The 26,880-nt window shown below is 45.9% G+C and overlaps 1 protein-coding gene across 2 annotated transcripts in view; it reads left to right on the plus strand.

Annotated features, from left to right (window-relative positions):
- The first annotated feature begins 2,177 nt into the window (after nt 1–2,177).
- Nucleotides 2,178–26,880, plus strand: part of NRIP3 (nuclear receptor interacting protein 3) — a 738,043-nt gene continuing 713,340 nt past the window's right edge. Inside the window, exon 1 of one of the 2 annotated variants that reach the window (XM_069623692.1) lies at nt 2,178–2,550. In XM_069623692.1, the coding sequence (XP_069479793.1) occupies nt 2,377–2,550 (174 nt within the window). In that variant the 5' untranslated portion in view covers nt 2,178–2,376. The remainder of the gene's footprint in view (nt 2,551–26,880) is intronic. The other variant, XM_069623693.1, reaches the window with a different exon arrangement.

The raw sequence follows: 26,880 nt of genomic DNA on the forward strand, positions 1-26,880 counted from the left end.
GCTCATCGAAAAGGCACATCAAGGCCATCCCGGCATTACAGGCACTAAGAATAATGTGCATTTGAAATACTGCTGCCCAGGCATGGATATTATGATTGAGAGATATATCAGGAATTGTTGGCCATGTCAAAACAGTGATAAAGGTTGCAAGATTGTCAAGTCCAAGCCAATTAACATGGACAAGGGTGATTCTCCATGGGAGATGTTAGGAATTGATATCATCGGGCCATATATGAAGTTAGTAGGAGAGAAAAAGTTCCTAATAGTATTAGTAGACTATTACTCAGGTTAGGTAGAAGTCAAAGCGGTGAAGAAAATTGACACAGGTGAGGTAGTAAAATTTCTAATGCAGATTTGCAGTAGGGAAGGATTTCCCAAAGTAATAATAAGTGATACTGGTGTTCAGTTTAGAAGTAGTGAAATGAAAGATTTTGCCAAGAAGATGGGAATTGAATGGAGGTTTTCATCATTATACCACCCACAAACCAATGGATTGGTGGAAAGATATAACCGTGTAATTGTAGAAGCAGTGGAACTGGCATTGAGCAACAACATACCAGTTGATGAAGTTCTAAAGGAGAGGGTATGGAGTACTAGGATGTCAGTTAACAGGGGAATGGAGGTTTCCCCTTTTGAATTAATGAGGGGGAAGAGCTCCCAATACATTATTAATTCCTGAATGGGTTAATCAGAGCAAAGTTGTGAAGACAGAATCTAGGAATTCCGACGAACGGAAAGGTATGTGTGATTTACATAATACTCCTCCTGAGAAGTTTAAATTGAGAATTCCACCTGGAGATTTTGTACGAATCAAACTTGGACGGAGTGTCAAAAAGGGTGAATCTAAATACAGCAGACCTGTTAAGGTGGTACAAGTGTTCAAGAGAGCAGTTAGAGTTGTAGGAGGATCTGTTTGGAATCTGGATAGAGTTAGTAAGTGGATGTGGAAAGGAAACAATGAGGGATTTATGCAAGCCAAAGTGGGGAGAAGAGAGAGTGATCTATTTGGTGATGACTATATTCTAAAGGGTATGGATATGGTGAATGATAATGTGGTGAGGGTGAGAGAGTCCGGTGGAGAGAATGCACAACGATAACAAGTGGTTGAGATGTCTGATAATAGGAGTGCACGTAGCTCAAGAGAGAGGAGATTACCATTTTGGTCTAGGGATTATGACATGTGAAATTACTTACTATTGCAATTTTATTATGCTAGTTCGTTAGTCTTCTTACGACTAAATAAGTTTGCATTCATTTATCTATGTAATGTCTTTCAATAGTTTTCCTTCCGGTATTAATTTTTTAATTGTTATGGAAAAGTTTAAGGAACATTCAAGTTTTTATTTTGTTTCAAAATTTGTGTAAGGGGGGGATGATGTGGTATTCCATGAGCATCCCGAGGCTTCTTATCTCGAGGCCTCCAGCCCGTGGTATACAGCAAATGTGGAATGAAATGACGTGGGGAGAATGACCGTTGGGGATGTGAGAGTGAAGGTGGAGGCTGCGGTATGGGGCGCCGGTTACCTTTATTATAATCTTTGTATGCGAACAATAAAGACCAGTTCTTACCTCTTCCGGCTTATGTCGCATACCTCAGAGAACTGGGCAACCTCTGAGCTTCCCTGAAAGGGGGAGGGGGAGCTTAAAGACCACGGGTAGGCTCCGAACTATGGGAAGTGTATAGAGACCACCTTGGGATAAAGCTGTGCTAAACAATGTATCCAGTAAATCAAACAATTGAAAGCACTGACAGATAGCGCAGTCCTAGGTCGCCTGTATAAACACAAGACAACATGATCAGGCACAAGTGCCAATTATCTAAAAATAACCATATCATTCAAGTTCCAAGCCAACCAAATTACCCCTTTCATGCAAGCATCCAGTTGTCATAAACGATGAGGCAACATTTACTATGAGGCTAGAATCCGTTTTGACAGTTGCTTTTAGGGACATCAGAAGTCAAGTGACTAACCCTTTCCTCATAGTGTGTCTTTTAATGCGTGCAACCGTTTTGTTTTCTGTTGTGCAGTACACTCCCTGTAGACAGTCGTGTGGGGGAGGCCACTTGCACCTTTTTAACGTTAACTCGGTTTTCCAAATGCACGGCCCCTTTAGTGGCTGTCATCTCGAAGCAGAACCTGGATCAGCCACTAATGAGTTGGCATGATCGCTTCCTCGGATCCTAGTTCTGACAGCGGCATAATATGTGCAGCGAGAGCCCTCGGTTTCACACGTGGCTCCTCCTCCGCCCTGCTCTGTCTGGTCCAGCTCTGCTAGCCTTCGAATGCTGCGCCTATAAAGGGCGGGCAAGTGCTCCTTCGCGCGCGAGCTGCGCATCAGTGCCCTCTCCTCAGAGAAGAAGCAGCACGCGCGGAAATGTTCTACTCAGGCGTCCTCACAGATTCGGGCCGGAAGGAGGCAGAGCTCAGGGAAGTGGCCTCGCTCCGGCAGCAGAGGAGGATGAAGCAGGCGGTTCAGTTCATTCACAAGGACTCGGCGGATCTCCTGCCTCTGGACGGATTGAAGAAACTGGGCACATCAAAAGACACTGTAAGAACAAACTACCTCCCCCAGTTTATGCTCCCCTCAAAGCGTCTTGATTTTGGGCAGTATAGTGATTGAAAGGGGCGGGATGTGGTGGCACAGAAGCGTGTGTTTACATTTATACTGTTGAGGTTTAATATACAAATCGAATGGGTGTGCATGCCTATTACGCAGCACATAATACATGTATGCATCCATGTGTGTACATAACGATATCATATAATATGTAAACATATTATATACACAGCCGTACATACGTGTGTGCCTACAATATGATAATGCACATGCTATGCGTGATACTGCTGTACCTGTCCACCTTGTTTCCTTTGTATCCCACTAGAAGAGGTCACGGAAGGACATGCCCGATGACTGCGGGTGACGGGTCTAGTGCACACATAACTGAAGGCAGTGGGTACAGGAAGTTGGATAATTACAGATGATTGGTGTGGATGTCTGTCGTGTGCTCCCGTGGATTCTGTCACTCACATTAAAACGCAAGGTGCCAGCTGTAAGCAGTTAGGATCTTGGCACTTTTTAGAAGGGTCCTTCCGTTCTTTGAATGAGGGTAGCAAACCCACTTAGGTCCCTGGCGAACACCACCACACCATAGAGAAAACACGCCACTGTAATGCTAGTAGGTGACGCTGTCGCTGAACAGAAGGCTGCCCGGCTGCTCGACATGTATGCACTGTTCCTTTGGGCGGCGTTATTCACCGTCGCTGGATCCAGAAAACGCTGCCAGAAAGTGAGATTGTTTTTGTTGCACGGATTAAAAGAACCCCCTACCAGAAAAGCTTGCTGCCTGTGTGCTCGCCGTGTGTCTCGTTGTTTCTGCTCGCTGCCTGCCATGCTTGGCTTAGGGAGGGCCCCATGCTGCCCAAGGCCAAATGCCCCCGGATCAACGCTGGGTTCGATTTTCAATTATTGATATAAAACAAAGAACTTCTTTTTTTTTTAAAAAAGTTTTCAACAGTGGAAGATGACCGATCTTGGAGTACGTAGTGTGTTATATCAATGTGTGAGTGTGTCATGGCCTCTAAATCGCCGTTATTGTGACACGTGGGGAAACGCAGCCGTGTGATTCTGCTTGAAGCAATCCTCGTGAAAAACATACATGGAAATGCCTGTGTGGCAGCACATGATTCCCCGATGTAGGCCTACACTAAAATGTCATGCCGCATGAAAACATTGGTGCCCTTCATGAAACAGCCCTGTGGCGCCACAAGAAATGCCCATTGTGCGCAACATGACACTGCCTAAGAGCGCCACGTGACATGTCCACGCGACAGTACACAATGCCCCCCATCGGTCGTTTCTTGAATCTCCGGGCCCACATGAAGTATCCATGTGAGGCCACATGTAAAACGCCCATGCAGCGGTCAAATGAAAACGCACCTGTGACATTTCAGGAAACACCCATGTGGCCGATCTTGGTACCCATGAAACACCCATGTGTATAATTAAGTGAAACACCCATATAGTTAGAGCTACACGAAACGTCGCGCCTTGAAACACTTGTGTATAGGCGCGTTATAAATGCCATATAATAACACTCATGTGGGGCCACATGAAGTAAGCACCGATGTGAGGCCACTTGCAATACATGAAAGACCCCTGTGGCGCTATATAGAATAACTCCCACACGGCGCTACACCTTCTACACATTGAAGAAATGAATGCACGTTTTATTTGCCACGTCATGCATTAGTAACCCCCCCCCCCCCCCCAGTCCCGGGAAACAGAAACGGCAGACACCTGCACCACAATCCAGCGAAGGAACCCGGGACTGGGCGGGCCACTCCCATCTGATCTCCTAGTATTGCGTGGCGTGCCTCGTGCTGTGCACATTTCTGTCATAACTAGCCGCTATGTGCACACACTTCTGCATACCAAGAGTTTTCTACGCTATTTCCCAAGGAAATGTCAGTATTTAAAATGTCCGATCTCGTTTTGCAGATCCACGTTTTCATTGACAGCATAGTACTATTTCGGTATGTGCTTGGAACTTTGTAAAGCAGGAAAGAAGTACAGCTGCAGATCTGTTAATAAATGGAGTGTTATAATCGGCAGCTTCTACAGAATCACGGGACACACACACATTGGAAACCGTTTTATTGCTTTAATTGTTTCGGAAATCGTTCTTAGGCCCATCACCATGGTGATTTGACATAATTGCTTTTCCGAGTGCACGAGGACACATAGTTCTCTGCCTGCATGATTAAAATCTTCCACGTCAAAACATTCCACCTGGGCACCTTGAACTTTTCTTACCCTTTTCCATGTACGTTTGTTTACCGATTTTTAGTTTAGTTTAATTTGTATTGCAGCGTGCCATCGCTCTTCCTGCATAATGTGATGTGATTAGGCAGGTCGGTACGTACTTATACAACATAATAATAATAATAATAATAATAACTTACTTATACAACATATCATAGTAATTCGGTCATTTATATAGCGCTTAATGTCAGATTCCTCCAGCATCTTAAGCGCTCTGTTACTTTTATTGCCCACTTTTGGTACACAATTTGCCCTTCTGCTGACCACCGAGATATTATATTTTCTGCATTTTAAAATGATTGTTTCTCTCTTCCTGTACGATTGTCTTGTCTTTCCTCTTCCCCCTTGCCACTCCCTCATATCTCATCACTGGAAATGCGCTCCTTGAAAAGTTGGTGTTGCTCGGGCGCAATTCTTGGCAGTGTCAATTCATGATTTCCCTGTATAGCTAAATGTGCACCGTACCTACCCCTCTTGGGTTACTGGTGGTAAGGAAAAGGGAAGCAGAGACTCAGGAGTGGCGGGCACGGGACATCAGTGTGCCATTGCTGGCAAGGGCAACAAAACCAGTAAGATGGCATCTCCTTCTGCCATCCCCTTGAATTCCAGGTTGCATGCAGGGATTGGAGAGCCAGTGAATCGTGGCACGTCAGGCAATCTGCCTGGCCCTCTGAGACTGCCCACCCCCACTCTTTGCCAGATGCAGTGGGGGAGGACAGTGGAGACGCAGAAGGCCTGACAGTGGGAGAGCTGCTATGACTCCACCTTAAAGCGCTGCCTCTGCCCAGCCCTGCACCACCCCATTGCTCAGACCACTCCCCCACGGTTGGTGAGTTGCCAGACTGCAGTTCAATTTCACCTTCACAGTAGAGCGAGAAGTCATGTGGCAAAAAGAGGTCAACCAGAACCAACCGATCTACACACATTTACACAATAAACCCCAGGGTGGCGGGCTTTACTGCCTGCTAATGGTCCTGGACCAAGTCACAGACCATGTGCAGCGACACCCTTAAAACGGTACATATTGAGCGATGTATAACTGCTAGAACCTTGGCTTGATGTCCGGGATGCTAATAACCTTATTATTCTTTTAAGTTGGGATAGTGTCTTGCCGCAATTAAACAAGTTAAACAGGAACTACAAAGGCATACTTTTTTTAATCACAAAACAAGAGGTGATGGCTGGAGTGTTTAGAATGAATCTTCTGGCATTGCTCTGGCCAACCCTCCAGACCATCGTTCTTCGCCTGCCAAGCCATTACACAAATGGGGAAAACCATATGCAAATCACCTTGACCCCACCCCAAAAGGGGCAATCCAGTCCAAATTGCTTAGCCACATCTCTTCTGCACAAGACCACAAGCAACCCCAGACATGTTTCGGCCTCATTTGGGCATCATCCGTGACGTGTCGTTTGTCTCTAGACCAGCAGGCACAGGATCCACATCTGGATATATCTGTCCCACCCAGCGTGACTAGAGAAAGCAAGATGTGATGGCTGGAAGGTTTAGAATGGATCTTAACGACTGGCATCACTCTGGGCAACCCTCCAGACAACCATTCTTCGCCTGGCAAGTCATTGCAGAAAGTGGAAAGACCATAGGCAAACCAGGCTTGATCCCACCCCCAAAGGGTTTATTACATACATCTGTGGAGAGTGGTGAGTGACGGAGTCAAGTTGCTGTGGTAAGGGCCCATGTTCGGGTACAGAGAGGGCAGAGAGAGAGTGCTGTTTCTGGGCGTAGGGGAGTCAGTCAAAGTGTGAAGTGTCCTGGGGGAAGGGAGGGTTGTGAATTGGTGTCCTGCAGCCTAGTGGAAGGGGCATCGGAGGCCTTCTTGGCATAGCAGGGGAGCCCAATGGAGGACAAGCGGCACGAGGAGGGAGGTCAGACACAGTAAACGGTTAGGAATCTGGGCCAATTCATGAGATGGAGCCCATCCTCTGAGCCCTCTGATTGGTTAAGGGCTAGTGTGAGGTCACCTACCAGGTGCTAATACTCGATAAAAGAAAATGTGCACCTTACATAACATTAGACTAACAATCGATACAAAAAAGGAAAACACTTGTGACAAATCTGTGGTACCAGTTGTTCAGGCGTGAATATCTGTTTCTAAACCATCAACCAGACCCACACCGCTAATACAAGACAATGGATCCGTACAGATGGGATTAAACAAGCATTCAATTAAAGCTGTAAATCTCTTTGTCCAATTTTGGTAACCACACTTTTTCCTCAGATTAGTCTACATTCATCCATTTATTTAAACATTTAAAAAAAGCCCAAGTGAGCCCCCACCCACCATGGGGATGGTCGAATTCCTCACAACACTAAATGACTCAATTAAGCGAAAAAACGCACATGCACATTCTGAAAAGACAAATCAGGACAATTGAATCATTACAGGCATTTATATATACTTTAAATCACTTTGCATTCGTTCGTTCATAGGCAAGACATACACCATGCACTTTTTGAGTGCCTAGTGGCACTGACACAGACATTTTAAGGTTCAAGGTATTTGTATTGCGCACATTCACCAACGAAGTGGTCCCCAGGCACTCTGGCGGCTCTGAAAAGGAGGGTGTGAAAAAAGGGGGGCAGTGGGTGGGTTAGTAGGGTGTAATGGGAATAGGAAAGTGAGAGTTGTGATTTCCTGTTGGCAGCTTCAGTTCGGTTTGCATTGTTCACTGAGCTTAAGTATGGTTTTCTGGTCAGTGTGACTTCCCATGTGCTGGTGTGAGGAGTTATGTGTTGTTAATCTGTTGTTGTAGTGTGGTGAAGCACGTGTGTATTGCTGTGCAGAGATGTGATTGTGTGAGTTTCTGTCTGGGAAGTGTATGCAGAAAGGTGAGGTTTTAGAGTTGGGTTAGCGGTTTTCCTTACCTCGTTGACTTTGTGTTTCTGTGCTTAACATCTATGATTATCCTGTGTGTTTGGTGTGGTAATTTGTCCACTTATTTGGCGGGCCTATTGAGGCATGGCAGTTTTCCTCTGTGTTACTCTAGTGTTATGTCTACCTGGCTGATGCTGGTGTGTTTCCCGACCTGGGTTGGTGATAATTGGGAAAGAGGGTTACTCCTTGCACGTCCTTTGTGGGTTTCTTACCTCCCTAAATTTCCTATGTGGACATGGTTTGTTGGGGTGTCCTCCCCCCGTTGCCCTTTGGGCAGGGAAGATTAAGTTAGGGTTGTGGGAAGATTCTTGTTTCCTGTTGGGTACATGCTTCCTAGTCGTTTCCTTCTGGTTCTGGAACAAAAAGCCAAGTTTTGAGTAGTTTCCTGAATTCCAAATGATCCTGTGTTGCGTATGTTTTTTGGTAGGTCATTCCAGGTTATTACTGCTAGGTGAGAGAAAGATGATCCTCCAGATGTGTTTATTGTATGGTTTTGGTTCTAAGCCAATGTTGTTGCTTGATCTGAGTGGTCTTGCCGGATGGTATATGTTTATTTTCTCATTTAGGAACTCTGTGGATTGTTCTATGCGTTATGCACATTGTTTTGAACTTTATTTGCTGTTTAAATGGTAACCAGTGTAGCATTTTAAGCGCTGGGGTAATGTGTTCTCTTCGTGGTAGTTTGAGCAGGAGTCTGGCCGCAGCTTTTTGGATATGCTGAAGTTTCTTTAATAGTCGTTCTGGCATTCCTAGGTATAGGCTATTGGGGTAGTCTACTCTGGACATGAGTCCGATGGTGTTTTGTCGGTGAAAGGAATGGTAGGATCCTTTTTACAGCGTGTAGGAGGATGAAAACATTCTTGATTATGACTTTTACTTGTGGCTGAAGTATTGTCCATTAAGACTCCCAGGTTTTTTACTATTGTTGATGGAGTCATTGCTGTTCCATGTTCTGTCGGCCGTTGGATGTATTGATTGTTTTCCCTGCATTTGGAAATTATCATTATTTCTGTTTTGCTCGGGCTGAGTTTAAGGCTGTTCATGTTCATCCAGCCATACAGTTTATGTAAGCAGTCTTTCAGCGTTGTTTCCTTTCTGTGTACCTTGTATTTTGTAGATCTGTGTGTCATCAGTATAGTAAAGTGAAGCCAACAGCATTACTTTTGGGAATAGGGGGACCCAATTCATAGGTGAGTAAATTAACCTCCTATCTACTTTCTGTTAGAATGGCAAATCAGTTTCTAAGGAAAGTTAGACTTTCAGTACACTTATTAAGAATGGCACACAGATATTTAAGGTAGGTAAAACCTAAGGCAGACTTGTTCTAAACAGGCTACATAGCAAGTTAGGGGAAGCAAGACCCAGTTGGTAAACGTATATGCTTATTTCTGAAAGAAATAGTCAGTGAAGCCAACAGCATTACTTTTGAGAAAGAGGCGCAACCAATTCAGTTGAGTAAATTAACCTTATACTTTTCAGAATGGCACAACACACATTTAAGTTGAGTAATAACTTTTTTGTAACTGTCCACTCTCAGTTGGTTACCAACTTAGAAAGTATTTCCCTTATTCTTGGAGCATGAGTGTTCTCAGTGGCAGAAGGGGGGCACTAGATCCAGCAGACAGATCAGGAAGGCACAGAAGTAGCAAATGTCAAGGAATACTGGTCAAACAAGTATGTATATTTCACTTTAGAGTTTGTTGAGGTTCCAGTGACTTCTGAGAAGACACCCTAGGAGGAGTCCAGCAGTGGGTCTGGGTGAACTGGATGAGATGACTCCAATCACAAGAACACCCCAAAGCTGTACAGAAATCACAAAGGCCCCAGCCAGCACAGTACCTCAGCACAGAAGAAGAGTTCCAGCAAGAAGACTTCAGGATCTGCAGCCAAAAACCCAGTCATTGAATTCCTTGGCTATGAAGACAGAAGACGGGCAATGGAAGAACCTTTGCAGCAGGGATGACGGGGAAGGCTGTAGGCAAGAGGATCTTCACTTGGTTTACTCAACACAGAAGAGGAGGTTGCAACGGGGAGACTTCAGGATCTGCAGCCAAAAAACCGAGTCATTGAATTCCTTGTCATGAAGACTGAAGACAGGACCTTGGAAGGAGTTTTGAAGCAAGGATAAACTGGAAGGCTCCAGGCAAGAGTTTCTTCACGGCTGGATGCGGCTCTGTGGTTTTGGTGCCCTTTTCAGGAGCCAGGCGAAGACTGAATATCGCTGGTTGGATTCTCGTCACTTGCAAGGTCCAGCACCCTGATAAGCAGGCTTTTGGAACTCGATTCATGTCCGTTTCAGCAAGATTCAGAATTCAGAAGACTCTGCACTGCACACTGGCTCGAGGTCCCAGATTATTGGGGAATGGCAGCCCTGCATGGTTGCTGCACGTCGTGCGATGGCTCAAAATGCAGGTCTCGAGTCTAGTAGATCTCACCAGGCTCTGGGTCAGGATCGTCGTTTTCGGAGTCCCCATGTCGATTGGAAGGAAGGGTAACAGCAGGCTCTGGTTACACAGCAGGCTCTACATCGTCTCAGCCACGTTTTCTTTATCTCCCTCTTCGGATTTGGCTCTAGTAGTCGACTACCTCATCAGCTCCCAGGGTCAGACTTTTATTCAGGAACCCAGCCAATCACAGACTTGCAACAATCAAACTTGGGGCGGGGGGGTTGGCAGTGCTTTCAGGACAGCCAGCCTCCCAGTTTGAACTGGATTCTCGCAGGCAAGCTGAAAGACAAAGGGCTGGCGAGGTTTGGACTCCTCCCTCGCTTCCTGCCTTCACAGACACTCTGGAGCCTGGGCAGGCTTGACCAAGGTCTCCTGCCGAAGATAACATTGAGACAAACAATTTTCCCACCCTGGAGGTCAGGAGAAGGAACAAGAAAGAACAAGGAACACTAAAATGGTGGGAAAAAACACAGGGGCCATTTTGGTATCCTTGGGTCCTTTACCGCAGCTGCGAAAATTGCCTACGGTAACGGTGCACTGAATTAGGAAAATGGTTCACTGCCACCAGCCATTAAAGGTAAGCTTGTCCCTGTAACAGAAAGTTTACAATTAAAAGGAGTAAAGGAATACATTTTATCTCTCCAGGACTCCACATAAGGTGGGGTGTGCTGGTTACACCTAACAAAATGTAAAAGGGATCCAAAGATCCTTTCTGGCCTTGGGAACTGTAGTTCTCACAAGGTTAGCGAGAGAAAGTTAAATTGGAGCCCCAAGTGCAACCCTGCAACAATAAAGGGGTATACTCCAAAAGTTGTCAAAGAGAATACAATTAAAGACACTATGGAGAGTCTTACAAATGATGCCCATAAAACGAGTAAAAGATTCTGTGAGTGTGGAAAAAGGTTCCCACTCACTGAGGTATAGGGAAAAAGAATCCACCAGTAAGGCAAAAAAGTTCTGGGATTGACACAAGTCAGGAAGATGTATTATTGCTTTGAGAATCCTACCTAACAATCAGCCATTCATCAAGGTAAGGGTACACTTGAAAGGACTGCCTCTGTAGGTGTGCGGCCACCACCACAAGGACCTTTGTAAACACTTGAGGTGTTGAGGCTATGCCGAATGCTACCACTTTGAATTCATAGTGCTCGTTTCCCACTTTTGAATCCTATGTATATTCTGTGAGCTGGCAACATTGAAATATGAAAGTATGCATCTTTCAGGTCAAATGTTGCCATGTAATCCCCTGTTTTAGCAGAGGAATTACCTCCTTCAGCGTTGTCATCCTGAATCTTTGTGGTTTGACATATGTGTTTGAGGGCGCAGGTCCAAGACTAGGTGCATTGTTAGATCTTTCTTTGGAACAAGGAAGTATACTGAATGAATACCTTGGTTCTCTTCCAGAGGTGGAATCAGCTCTATAGCCCCCTTTTGTAGTAGTGTTAACATGTCTTCTTGTAGAATCAAGTGATGTTTTGACAACCACCTTCCTGATCGAGGAGGATGGTGGCAAGGTGCTTCTTGGAATTCTATTGAACAGCCTTTTTCCGTGGTGGTGAGCACCCAGTGATCCGATGTTATCCCCTCCCATGTGTTTGAATGTGTAGTTTAGAGATGGGGCAATTCTTTTCTTTATTGATTGTAAAAGAGGAATGGACTAACTGATGGCTTTGCTCCCATTCCCATTTCAGTAATAAGCAAAAAAAAAAGAACTGTGTGAGAACCAAACAGTTAGCCAGTCGCTCTCGCTCTGTTCCCCAAACAGGGCTACTGGTGTCCAGAAAAGTTCAGGCGGTAAGAAATCCTGCTTCAGTAGTTAATGCTCTGTTGAGTTATAGAGGACTTTTGAGAAAACAATTCCAAAATCTTCTTTTGTAAAAAATGCATTTTTAATGCAAAAATAGTAGGGGAGGCCAGCTGTTGCCTCGTCAGTAAGGGTTTACAAGCCAATGCATTTCTGAGAAATTCTCCTTAATCAGGGCAGAGATACAGTCAATGGATTTATCATTAGAGTTGTTATCAAGGTTATCCAACAGTAAATATAAGCAAAGTAAATTAATCAATGTCACCCATCATTGGAAAAAAAATGTAAGATTTTCATCAGACAAATGAGATACATACCCAAGTGAGTGCCCAGAATAGTACATGTGAAGAGAATTTAAAAAAAGTGGAGATGATGCATGGTGTCGAAGGTACAGTAAAACAACACAATTATTATTGAAAGAATGGTCAATGAAAGTACCTTAATTTCAAGACCAACGGGTCAATCTGTGTGATCTCTGGGAATCCCAAAACACATTATAATACTACCAGACTTACAGTAGATCACAGCGTGTGAATAAAAATAAATGTAATTACCTCATATGAATGAGAGGAATGCCAATCTTATTGGATAATGCAGGCTTTGAAATGGAATATGTAGGTATATAGCGGTTACAGTAACCCTTATGCTGTAAATGTCTAAAGCACACTGTGCCGTGTAGTATTATCTTACCTTCTACTTCTCCAACTGCGGACGTGGCAGCTAGGATGAGCGCAAGTGCGCGCCTCCATATGTTTATGCGTGTTACCAGGGCGACCGTGAGAAGCCGTGACGCGCTGCACAGAGGGGTGTGGCCACGCTCACGGCGCCTCGCGTCCCGACTCCTCCATAGCAATGGAGCGATCGGGATGCGTCGACCTCCTGGCAACAGGGTAATAGAAGTGTACGCCATATATTTCAATCAAAAAGAAAGTGAGCAGAACTCTTACACAATCGTGATTTAAATCGCAGAAGGCTGTAACCGTGTATTGTTAGTCAAATGAAAGCTTAAATGTTCTCCTGCGTGGAAGCGGGTACACATCAATAAAGGCTTGACACGTTACAGAGCAAGAACCCAATCAAGGCTGAAAGTAAAAGAAAAACATGTGAATACATGAACTCACAGACGCCAATGGCTGCACAGCACTGTTGTGCAACCTAATGGGAATTGGATCACTGAAGATCACTGCGCACACGGAGCCAAATAGGATATACTCAAAAACACAGAATAATGCTAAATGTGTGCTGGTGGAAAATAATGTGTGGCATTGGTGTGCATAACTGGTTGGTGTCAAATTAAGATAATGTGTTTCAGTATCAAATGGATGTTAATAAACCACTGGAGGGCGATAATAGATGTGCAAAGCTGTAACTGCTTAATGATGTATAAGTGCACTGAGATAATTGTGCGAAGTAGGAACAAAAAAGAAGCTTAAGGTGTTCAATGTTGTACTGTGATATGTAAAATCTATATCAAGGGGTTGTGTAAATGTCTGTGTATAGGCTGAGAGAGGAATAAACATACATGCATGAACAATTCACGCTGGATGACTGATACTACCAATAATAGCATTTCAGATGTAACAATGAAAGTTTATCTCCTAGTTCATCCCCTCTGGGGTGAGGTTGCCGAGGCGGTCAATCCAGTAGGTTTCTCTTCTTTTCTAATTTAATGCTAATGTCCTTGTGTTGGTTTGGTCCGTTCACAATTTCGACTATCTGGAACCTAATCTGGGACAGATTGTGTCTTCTTTCTTGCCAATGCCTGGCCACTGCTGAGTTGAGGTTTGCATTACTGATGCAGGACCTGTACTGATTCCACCTGACCTTTGCTGGTCGTTTAGATTGACCAACGTAACAGAGCCCACATGGGCATTTGATCGAATAGATGATGTTCTTACTGTCACAAGTCTATCACAAAATTCCTCAGTTTGATCTTTTCACCCTACAAGGATGGTTGATGATGTTTCCCTTGGTAACAAATCCGTAATTAGAACAATGTAGGCCGGGAAATGTTCCTGTATGTCTTGTGATAGGCTCTTTGGTTTAGTTGAAACCAATTAATCCCGCTAGTTTCTGCTTCTCTGATAAGCAAACACCGGAAGCTCTTTGAACAAATGTTCTACTCGGAGGTCAGATGTGAGAGCTCTCCAATTTATCTTGATGATGCTTTTAATACGATTGCTCTGCGTTGAAAACTTGGAGACATATACCAATGGTGGTGCACCTATGGATTTCTTCTGTGCGAGTAAATTGCCACATTCGATAAGCTCAATCTTGGTGGTGAGGGGGCGTGGCTACAAGGCCATGTAAGCAGACGTGCTCGTGAGGAGCTCCTGATGATCCTGCACTCGGATCCGGATAAAAAGTGCAGTTGCACTAGCCGTGCGATGACAAAAACATAAGCATCTGCTTATGAGTATGCAAGGAACAGTCATGGACAGTCTGGAGCCCACATAATCTAAGCAACGCCGGATAGGGGAGGGCAAAGTCCCCGGAGGGCGAAGACTTGGAGGTCCAAAATGGCGGTCGCCTAGAACAAAAGAAGAGAAACGGGCAGGCCTGCGGTGGTACCCACAGTGCGTGAGACCTTGGAGCAGGCAGAACGAGGCGAGCACATGCCTTGGGGAGCGCCACTGACGTGACCAAGTGCTCCGGCTGACCCTAAGTGAGGAAAACAAGCCCCGGAGAGCGCGCGGCAGAGGGGCGGCTGGAGCTAGGACCGCGCACGAGCCACGGCAGGCGAGACAGACCGCCCGCGAGCTCCTTGGCCCACAAACTTTGAAGCTCGGCGGCGACCCGGAGGTTGCATGTAAAGCGCCCAGGTCGCGCTGCGAACTACATTGAGCACCTGCAGAGTGGGCTGATGCTGGGCCTGCGGGCAGGAAAGGACTGAGAAGCCGTGAGGTGGAGTAGCCTTAGCACCCCACGGCGCGAGCAGAGCGACCCGACCATTAAGGGCTGCTGCGGCGACAGACACCGAAAAGGAAGGAGGAAGAGAGCAGGCTGACAGGCTGCAGCACACGGTCCCTAGTGAGGTAGTGAGGTGAGCGGCTGAAGGGGAACGGCTGGGGCTAATGCATTCAAACTAACCTGGTGACACCAAGCCAAATTGTACACCCCCCACCCCATAGTAGGGGGGAGAGCGCAATAGTCTGAGGATGCGCCCATAAAGCGGTTAGCCCAAGGCGAAGAAGGAAGTAGTGGGGACAACAGGCATGGTCTGCCTCTGGAAATCAAGCGACTCATACAGCAATAGATGCCCAGAGTGCTTGGGGCAGGGAAGTGTGCGCAACAAGAATAACACACGAGTAGTGCGAGGAGGGGGTGGACACGCTGGACCCCACAGCTTGTGTGACAAATGGAATCTGGCCTGGCTGACCCACAATAATGTGCGTGTTAACAGGACCGGAGCTCCGCTATATTGCTACGTGGGAGAGCACAACCCACTCCTGCAGCCACTAACTAGCACCCAGACATCCCCTGCGCAGCCACTCCGGCAGCTACTAACTGGCTCCCAGACACCCCTTGCACGGCCCGCTCGGGCCCAAACACCGACGGCTGTCTCGCCCCGCGGGGCTGGTGAGAGGGGGGGCTTGCCCACAACTCCTGGGCACGACCCTATGTCCAGCAAACCCCCAAGAATGAAGAGTAAGCAGCCCACGCTGGAAGAGTACGCTAGAACACTGCCCAGCTTTGAAGGAACCAGGAGCAAGGAGAAGGTCTCTGCTGGGAGTGCAGCCAGCATGGGCACCAATCAGGAGGTCCTGGCAGCTATTGCGGACCTGAAAGTAGCCTGGGAGACCAAACTGGGTCTGGCTATGACTGAACTGAAAGCAGCACTGGAGCTGAAGGTCTGGGCAGTGCAAGAGGAAGTGAACCTTCTCCGCCAAGATGTCAGGTCACTGGCAGAACGTACAGAGAACCTGGAAAAGGAGGTGGGTCCGAACACAGCAGACTGTGAAACGCATGAAACAGATCTTCACGCCCTAATACAGCGCGTGGGTAATCTAGAATGCAGGGCGGATGAGGCAGAGGGACGTGCCCGAAGGAATAACATCTGCATCGTTGGCTTGCCGGAGGGGGCTGAGGGGTCCAACCCTACAGAGTTTGTGGAATTGATGCTGCTGCTTGAGATAACCGGAGGAGTTTTGTCCCAGGGGTTTGCGGCGGAAAGGGGCGCACAGGGCTCTAACGAGGAAGCCGACGCCGGGCAACCACCCTAGGCCGGTGATCGCGAAGATTCTCAACCATCGGGACCGAGAGAGAATCCTTGAACACTTTCGTAAGGGCGGAACGATACAAAGCAGGACAGCAAATGTAACCGCATACCCAGATTACACCCTGATGGTTCAACGTAGTCGTTTGATCTTTGGAACTGTCAAAAGAAGATTGCGTGAAGCAGGCTACAAGTACATGCTGCTTTACCCGGCGTAGTTGAAGGTGTTCCATAAAAACAGAACCTGGTTCTTTGAAACCCCAGAAGAAGCTATGGGTTGGCTCGACACACAAAGCTGCCCCCAGGAGTCGGGCATACAGACGGGAGAAGGAGAAGGCAGAGATAAGTAATCTATGGACGGGGCTCCAGAGGGGGCCACAGACTATGGGACTTGATTATTTCATTAAATGTAGCTTCTGGCTAGTCTGATTAGGTCGGAGTGAGACTTGATCCGTGAGCACGGAGATTTTTACTCAGTTGGGGAGCCTCATAGTGCTAGTCCTCATACCCCCAGTTAGAGTAGTTTAGTTAGGTTACCGGTAGACCGGTGACACCCTGCTGGGCTTCTGTCCACGACATCTCGGGGCAGAACAAGAAGCAGGGTTGCCTGAGATCCAGGGATGGAGCTGGACACTTGTTGGGGTTGGGGCAGTGGGGGGAGGGTAAGGGTGGGGCGTTAGGGGGGTGGTGGGAGGGCAAGGGTGGGGTGTGGGGAGTTGTTGGTGGGAAAAGAGTTAGCAGTTGGAAGTTGTGTATATTAGGGAACAAGCCTACATAGAATGAGGGAATATCTGAGATCCAATGGAAGTGGAGGATACCTGGAGAGGGAAAGGAGAGACCCAAATATACCATGGGGGATCTGAAAGTAGTCACCTGGAATGTGAGAGGGCTCAATAGCTATTTAAAAAGAAATAAGGTTATGATGTATTTACGCAGGCAGAGAGTGGACATAGCCCTGTTGCAGGAGACACACCTGACGAAAGAAAAGAGGTGGTCCGGAAGAAGTGGAGAGGGACTGTGGTGAGGGCAACATATTCGGCGTACGCTAGGGGAGTGATCACCTGGGTGGCACCGCATGTACCATTTCAACTATTGCAATCTACGGTGGAGGCAGATGGGAGTATGGTGATGGTAAAGGGACTGGTAGAAAACAAGGAGATATATGTGATTAACACCTATGCCCCGAACCAGGATACGGCGGCATACTTTAGAACCCTATATGGTAAACTTAGCACAAGCCTGGGAGAGGCGGTGATTTGGGGAGGGGATTTTAATTGCGTGATAGACCCAAGGATGGACAGATCAGACTCCAAAATAGATAGACCGACCCCAGCATCTAGGGCGCTAAAGTCCTTGATAACAGACTTCGGGCTGGAGGACGCATGGAGAACACACTGTCCGCAAGATCGCCAATATTCACTTTACTCAGCCCCCCAGAATCTACACACTAGACTAGACTATGTTTGTCACGCACGCGTTGACGACAGAGATAGCACGGATAGAATAGAATAGAAGGTGAGGGTCCTATCGAACCATTCGCCCCTTGTACTGACATGGCAGTATCGACCACAGAGAGCGAAAATACCGACATGGCATCTAAGAGCAGATGGCTAAAGGACAACATCTTCAGAGAAGACATGAGAGAGGAAATAATAAGCTACTTTGAGATCAATACAGGTAGTGTGAAGTCGGCGGGGGTCCTTTGGGAAGCCTTTAAAGTAGTGGTGAGAGGGATAGCGATAGCCAAATCCAAAGGGCTGCAAGGAGGGTTTGTAGCGGACTTACAAGTAACGGAAAAGGAACTAGAAGAGAAGATGAAAAGAGGGGGTGGCGCTAAGGATGATAATGATGCAATATTTAAGTTACAACAGGAATGCGCGGGATATTGGGACAGGCTGTGCAATCTAAACTATAAAAAATACATTGAGAGACAGCATGCGGGGGGAGATAAACCGTGGAGAGTCCTGGCATGGTTATACAAAAGTGTGACTCCCAGACCGGTGATCAGGATGATGGTGAAAGAAAATGGGGGTATAGCAGATACCCAGGAGGCCGTGAACCTAGAATTTGCAAATTATTACTATGCCCTGTATGGGGACACGGAGGAAAGTGATAATAATGCAATAAGCAAAATCTTAGAGGATATAGGATTGCCGCAGATCAGTGCAGAAGAACGCGAGGAGCTTGATGCGCCAATCACTCTAGAGGAGTTGGAAGAAGTGGTGAGGCAGCTGTCCACGTGTAAGTCCACGGGGGCCGATGGACTCCCCAGCGAATTTTACAAGATGTACAAAAATGAGGTGCTCCCACCGCTCCGGGAAATGTTTGTAAGCTGCCAGAATCCCTGAGGGAAGCGATAATCATACCGCTCCCGAAACCCAATAAGCCTAGTAGTGAGTGTGGATCCTATAGACCCCTGTTGATGCTGAATCAGAACAGCAAAATATTGACGGCTGTCCTGGCAAACAGAATGAGGAGAGTCATCACCAAATTAATACATCTCGATCAAACTGGTTATGTCCCAAATAGGAACATATCCAACAATCTTGGGCGACTCCATTGAGACATAGAATATGCAAGCGAAGAAACGAATGAAATGGCAATTGTGTCGCTGGATGCAATTAAAGCCTTCGACTCGGTCAAATGGCCGTGGTTGATTGCTACCCTGACACACTATGGAATGGGGCCGGGCAGAGGTGTAGACAGGGTAGGGCCTGAGCGGGCAAGGCCAACCCAAAATCTGTATATGCCCACTCAGCAGCACTTTATGGGCATTTACAGATGTTGGTGTCACGGCGGTTGGCCCATCTACTATAGCTTCGGGCCCAACTACTTTGGCTTCAGGCCCCACTAGTTAGGCAATCCTGGCTACACCTCTGGGGCCGGGGTATCTGAGATAAGCCAAATTGCTGTATAGTGAACCGCTGGCCAGTGTGAAAACTGGGCCAGTTATATCGGAAAGGTGGAAGCTGGGTAGGGGCACTAGACAGGGTTGCCCGTGGTCCCCCATGTTGTATATCCTGGCCCTAGAACCCTTGGCTATATATTTGAGGCAGCAATATGACACAATAGGCATAGTCATAAAAGGAGAATTGCATCTAATTTCCCTATAAACTGATGACATGTTGCTGTATCTGCGCCACCCGGAAGAAAACCTACAGTATGTAAGTGATGGACCGATTTGCAGAGCTTTCGGGCATAGCAGTGAACCCCAAAAAGTCTTGTGTGTTTCCATTGGGCAGGTATAAAGGCATCCCACTGGAGCAATTGCCGATCCTCCAGATACCATGGGAGGTGGACATGTTTCGATATCTGGGAATAGATATATATCATACAGTAGAGGCAGAGCATAGGCACAACACTTGTGAAGGCAGTACGGAACATAGAAAATAGTATGAGATTCTGGGTGAAGCTCCCTTTGGCGATGATTGGCAGAAAGGGCGATGCTTGAAATGGTGGTCCTGCCAAGACTGTTACATTACTTTGTCAATGTCCCTTACTTGATACCCAAGCGATTCTTTGTTAAACTGAGTGGTATATGCAGGGAATTCCTCTGGCAGGGGATAAGGAATAGGGTGGCCCTTTGGAAACTGCAAAACTCATATGAGAAGGGAGGCATCAAACTACCAAATTACGAGATTTATTATATAGCGAGCCAACTCCAGTATGTAGCTAAATGGCTCTCGGATGAGCCAACCTCGGAGACCAGGTTGTTTCAGCAGGACTGTGCCTCTTTCTTCCTTAAAGAGATGATGTGGTTACCTAAAGTAGACATGGAGGGGCGCCCGAGGATGATGGTGCTGAGCTGGGAGTATGGCGAAGAAACTGTAAAATGATAGAGGACACTTACCCATGTTTCCTACAGGTGCCACTGGTAGCGTTGGCTGGAAAAGAAATAGAAATCAGATTAATGATCAGGAGGCAGTGGGAGTCTGTTGGGATAGCGACCCTGGGAGACATATGGCAAGAAAGGAACATAAGGGGTTTTGATGAGATGGTAGAAGAAGCACAGGTACATGGAGGATAGTATATCACATATCATAGAGTGGTGCAGCGAATCAAAGAGACATGGTCGGAAGATAAACTATCGAGTGAGCCTGATACCGCCATAGATACAATATATGACATAGCAGAGGGTGGCCACGAAATATCAAGGCTATATGAGCTGGTTATGACCAAGGTGGGAAAAGAAGTGGTACAACTTAGACAAGATTGGGTGGAAGAAGTGGGGACCCCAATGAGTGATGGGATGTGGGAGCGTGCCCAATGGTACCACAAAAAAGTGTCTAGAAATGCTAGGCTACAACAAATACAGCTGTATGTCACTCATAGGGCGTATATGATGCCGCAGAAAATAGCGAAATTTAAAAACAGGGTGACAAGCATGCCCCAAACGTAACGAAGAAAATGCTGGAATGGAGCATATGTTCTGGCCATGCCCAGAAATAGAATGTTTTTGGGGTGAAATAGCACACAGGATAGAAGATAAAGGGATCAAAGTAGAGATAGGTACAGCATGGGAATGCCTACTAGGAGGGTTTACTAGACCATGTAAGCAGAAACATGTGAGCAAATTGAAAGACTTGGTGTATGTACTAGCGAAGAGGAAAATTGCAATGAAATGGAAAGCATGTCACAGACCAAGAATAGAAATGTGGTGGAACGATCTGCAAAAATGGGCTGAGGCGGAAACAAAAGTATGGCATGAGACGAGCAATGTCGGGGGGGGGGGAGGAGGAATCAGGAACCTTTATGGCCTGGAAACAGCTAATTGCAGAGTTATTTGGGCCCACAAATAATGAAGATAGCGACCAGGACCCACCAGGAGCAAACGATACAGAAACCTCACCACATGATGAAGAAACGGAGTAAGAAGGAAAGTAGGCTGGGGGAGCATAGGGGCAAACGCAGTGGGCAAGAGGAAAAGATGTGTATTAATATTGTTATGAACGCTGTAAGTTTGGTTTGTGTTGGTTGTTGAAATAAAATCAATACAAATTGTTAAAAGAAAAGATCAATCTTGGTGGTGACTTCCTCTATATCCGTGATCGTGTATCCGTGTGCCAATAGCTTCTTCCCTGTCTCTCATTGCTCTCGTATGTAATCATCTGGGTCACTCACTATTCGTTTAACCCACAGCAATTGGCTGAACAGTAGATTTTTGATGAGGCTAGGCTGGTGAAAACTTAAACGATGTAGAAGATCGTTCCTGTCTGTGTCTTTGCGAAATAGATTTGTGGTGTAACCATTAGCTCCTGTTCTGATGTTTACATCTAGGGGTTGGATCTCAGTCTTTGATGTTCCGTATGTGAATTGAATCCTGGGATCTATTTGGTTCAGGTAGATGAAAAAATTCCCAAGTTCTGCTTCAGTACCAATACTCATTTCAAACATCCTCAACAAAATCAGTGTCTTCCACCGTTTGAATTTGAATATTAAAATGATTGGCAACCCTCTTAACATCTGTCATCAGTGGGGGAACTGACCACTCTCGGGTGTAACAACATCTGGAGAGTCCAAAACTGTAACATCAGGGTCATCTTGATGATAGTCAAGATTATCGCCAGGATCATCCTGATCATCATACCACACATCTTGATCTGCTTCCCCTCCCTCCTAGAAAGAATCATGAGAGATGTCCACGACAGTATGATTGGGAGATGGTTGACGCTTTGGGGATTTTGCTAAGTGCTGTCCCATTTGCAAAGGATGCCTCATTTCCAAGTCTAAAGATTTCTGCCTGATTGGGTATTTCTCCATAAAGGTTACAAAAGAGGAGACCTTGGCCATAGTTTCCTCTGAATGTTCTTTATACCAGGTTCCTAACAGTGAACTATCATGTTATAGAGGAGGATTGTGGAGACCACACAGTCTGGCCAGCCAGGCTTACTGTAGACTGTCTTAGTCTTCAGCCATGTCTTTGATCTTTATGAATAATCTCCAATGGCTATTTTAGGCCTTTTTAAAGGTTACTACAGAGAGCACAACTGCCCCTGATGCAAGGTGTTCAGAACAGCTTTCTTATGTTGGTCACATACAAGTTGTAATTCAAAAGTTCTTGTTTGTATGCCACACCTCCATCGGCTCATGCCTGTCTTCTTTACTGTGCTTATGCTAGAAAGTTGAGCTGTCGGTATTATACCGTTCATCTCCCTTCCAGATGAACCATTTAGTGCGGTCCTTCATACATCTTTATAGGCGTTCTTGTGAAGACCTGGCACGAGCATAATAGTGCTTTATTGGCGCGTTTGTAATTGGTGCTGTACGTTTCAGTAAACCGACTTGAAAGCTATTTGGAATACACTAACCTGAGCTTGCATCATTAGTTTATGCAGAGAAAAAAAACATTTAATTTTGTGCTGAATATACTGTTGCCTATGCCGCCAACTTTAGCCTAGATGTTTACACTGCCTGGTCATGCTGCTAAGAATCTTTGAGGTCATTAGATAAAATAACCCTTGTACACCTCTTCTGCGGGATGTTCTCCAGTGCCACCTCTTCTAACTTAAACTGATGCTAAAAGTATTTGATGACCCACATGTAGGACTTTCCACTTGCTATCGGTGCAATGAATGTCGGAACTTACCGGCAGATGCAAAAAAGCAAGCATTCTCCAACAATCTTTCTGCAGTGTCACAGATAAAGGTCTTGAGAATTATGAGTCGTGACTCTTCTGTATCTCCACCTGTCAACCGACCTACCCAGAGTGTACCTATAATTCCAGCTCATGCAGCCTCCTGTTGCTTGTTTGGTTTCTAGTATGGTTTATGGTCCTCAGACCCACCATTTCATTGCTTATTTTGCCTCTTGAGTCTTTAGTGGGGATCAATCGCAAATGCCTTTTTGAAATTCACGTGGACCACACGCATCACTCTCCTTAATCCAAGCCCTGAGTGCCATGTAAATAAATCTAGAAGATGTCTGAGATGGCATTGACCTGGTGATGTGCATACTGCAAATGTGTGGCTAGGAGGTATTCTGCCAAGTTGTCTCTTGTGCTTTTCCATTAATTTCCCTCCTCTTCCACAGAGGTCACACTGACTGGTCTATAGTTGGCAGACTTCTCCTTGCGCAAACCTATGAGGAGTTGAATCTCCCCAGTCTATCCCCATTATGGTGTCACCTAAGAGCCTTTGAACACGCATTTCGGTTTTGAGGTTAATATCTTGCATCCTGTGATGTATCCCATCACACACCATTACATTTCCCACCTTAGGTTTTGCTGGTTCTATCCTGATGCCTTCTTCCTTTAATGGACTGTTTACCCCTTCCTTTTGCACTTTAGGCATTCAACTTTGGAAATACAGCCCATCCGTAGTTTCCATAGCGAATGCTATGCACAAGTATTTGTCCCATATTTTAAGACCCAGTCTCCAGTACCTTCATCTTTGAAAAACATCCTTGCATTTCTGCCTGTCTCTAACATGTCTCAAGCATATCCAGTCATGTTATCCTCTCACCTCTGCCTGTCACTGGTATGTCTAAAGCATACCTAGCCCCGTCATCCTGGCACTGAGGCCTGTCTAAGGCATATTTGGCCACATTGTTTTACTGTGAGTCGACCATTTTACTCCCCTGACTGCCTCCCTCGAATTCCTTTGATTTTAGAAACAGTTTCCTGTTCTGCTGAATTTTCCTGTAATTCTGATAAGCCAGTCGTGAACTATTTCCTACGTTCTATTTTATTTTTTATAGTATGGAATTTTGAGGAACATAAAGATTCTTTCTTTTCTCAGACTCTAGACGCTTCTTTCTGCTGGTGTCAATTTGACACCATCCCAATTTTATTTGCAAATCAACCCTTATTTTTTATGAGTTCTGAGTATGCATATGTGTTTGGTATACATATACTGTAAACCTAGCTAGGATGCAGCAGAGCTCTGGACAAACATAATTACAAGCGTTACAAGAGGGATGATGTGTCATAGCAGTCTCCCATCATGACAGGGATGCATACAGAGCTTGGGGTGTTTTAAGGTCGCAGGCGTTTGGAGTTGAACATCCTGAACAGGGGGGTCATCCATTCTTTTCTGAACGTTGTACTTTGGTCTGGTGGGCTGAGTTCTACAGTGTCACTGTGTAACAGGAGAAGGCCTGTATTCTGATCGTCTTTCTGGCATTTGGTATTTTCCAATCTAGCAATGTTGTGGTTTCTGGAATTGTACTGGCTCCCAGAAATGGCTAGCTTTCTACACGTACTATATAGCGCTTGAGTTATGCAGCCTTGAATGTAGCACACATTGTTTTAAAAGTGGCCCAGGCTGGGATTGGCAGCCAGTGAAGGTTTTTGACAATGGTAGAGATATGGTTGAATATTCTGATGCCGGGCACTAGCAGCATAGTGTTTCACTACTTTAGGTGTTATAAGGGCAGGGACACGAACACCTAACAGGAGCAAGTTACATTCCACTCAGGTGTGAACGCCCTAATCCTTGAATGGAGGTCCTGAAGTCAGAAAGTAGAAGCAAAGGTTTTATGTTGTGATGGGGTGGTAGCTGAAAGCAGGCCATGTGGGCCTTCTGTGCAGTTTGAGATATGACCGACATCTTGCTATCAATGAGGTATTGGCATACTTGGTCGAAAAACATTTGACCTTTTACTGCATATATTCTTTTTTTTTTGGTCAAAATTCAGTCAAATTTAATTAAATATCAATATGGGGTGGGGTAAGGGAGTATGGAGGGATTCGGGTGGTCTCCCCCTGCCTTTTCGACCAAAAAAAGAGCAAAACAAATTAAGTCAAATGTGAAAAGGTCAAATATTTTCTAACAAGTAAACGCAAACTGTCAATGATACAGTCTTGTGAGTCTGATATGCTGTCTGAAGAGGGCCCAAGTGCACTTGCTCAGCCTGTATTTCTCAGATCTTTTGTACCATTCTGCAGACTGTACTGCTGTCCTTTTTGGCTGCAGACTGTAGCAGTGTCCTTCCTGAGAAGATATACCTTGGTACCACTATATCCCACGCCTGATCCCTCACTGCAATGTTTCTGTCAGGGCAGTCAGTCTTCACAGACCTCAGATCTATAAAATATGGGGCCTCATTACGACTCAGGCGGTAAGGGTTTTACGGCGGCGTAAACAGCGCCGACCCTTACCGCCTGAGTACGAGGTCCCTTAGCGCCATGGGGGACTTAACACCTGCTTTTAGCAGGTGTTAAAATCCATGGCGCTAAGGGACCATGGAGTTAATTACGCCACCGTAATTTACGGTGGCGTAATTAACGCCTTCCCCACTCCCATTATGCCCTATGGGGCAAAATGGGAATGGGGAAGGGAAAATGGGAAAATGGGGATTTACCGCCCCGCCAAGGTTGGAATGGGACGGTAAGTCCGCCTACCACCATGGCGTAAACGTAGTTTACGCCATGGTGGTAAAGTCACAACCCAGGCGGTAACTTACCGCCTGGGTCGTAATGAGGCCCCATGTGTTTAATAGCGCTACATGCGGAATTCCCCTTTCTTATGAGCGCTGTAATAGGGGTTATTACTACCACATTTTATGGTATTCAATTTATAGACCTTGAAAGGATGAAAGGCTAGTCAGCCCTTCGGGTATATGGTCTTGGTAACCTCAGACCTACCCCATGTCAGAGACGAGTCTGTCCATCAGAGATATCCACCAAGCTCATAGGAATGTATTACCCAACACAGGGCTTTAGTTGGAATGGTGCTGGCTGGGGCGGGGGCTCTCTCAGTCCCCATGTTTAACCCATCGTTTTCTTCACAGGAACCCTAGGAATGGGACATGCAAAACTAGTAGTGGCACTGTCTCCATTCCGAGGGTTCCTGTGAGGAAAACAATGAATTAAAGATCCATGCATACAAAACTAGCAGTGTCATTGTCCCGTTCCTAGGGTTCCTAAACATTCCCTTTTATCTAACCTGGTGCATGCAAAATCTCTGGAAGAAACGAGGCATTGCGCAGCCTTTAAATAAATTACGGTTGCGCTTGCAACACCACCTCCATTTTCATGCTCGGTAAACAGTTGTCCAAACAAAACTACACCTCTCAGCTTCAATCCAACTGACACACACGGAACGTTCACACACGATCTTGCATCAACATTCCACCAGGCTGTCACTCACTCAGTAACATTCTATGAGGGACCCACATGGCCAGCAGACAATCGCAAATGGTCCTCCTGGAAGTGTGATAACCGCATATCTCTGGTGACCCAGGTGAGATGAAGTCAAGATGCGGGCAAGGTGTGAGAGGGATGGCCGCGTATCACCTGGTGCTCCACTGCGTATTTTCAGCTGCACACTGATTGCGCACTTGCCTTTTCATGCTCACACATTAGTTACATATCTACGCGCTCTCTTCTGCCGTCACGTGACTCTAATAAGTGCATGCCCACCTGCGTCTCGTGCTGTCCCGCTTGCCGCGCACGACATAGTTCTACTCTGAGTCGGCCACCTAAACATTACAAGATTTCTCATGACGCAGCAACGTGCCTATGATTACAAAAAGCCCTTCAGGTAAAGCACCCTTTGAGGGTAAATAATCGCTCCTGTTTCATCCTTGGTAATATATTTTATCATGACTATTTATTATTTGCTATTTTCCATTTACTATTTTTTTTTGCCAGATCTACGTGAAATACCACTTCTCTGCAAACCCCAAAATGTCGAATTTTTAGTAACTCATTTAATGAATACAGTAACCCCAACCCATCTATATTCGCATAAATTG

This window comes from Ambystoma mexicanum, chromosome 11, assembly GCF_040938575.1.
Source record: "Ambystoma mexicanum isolate Mex_15411 chromosome 11, UKY_AmexF1_1, whole genome shotgun sequence".
NCBI classification, from domain to species: Eukaryota; Metazoa; Chordata; class Amphibia; order Caudata; family Ambystomatidae; genus Ambystoma; species Ambystoma mexicanum.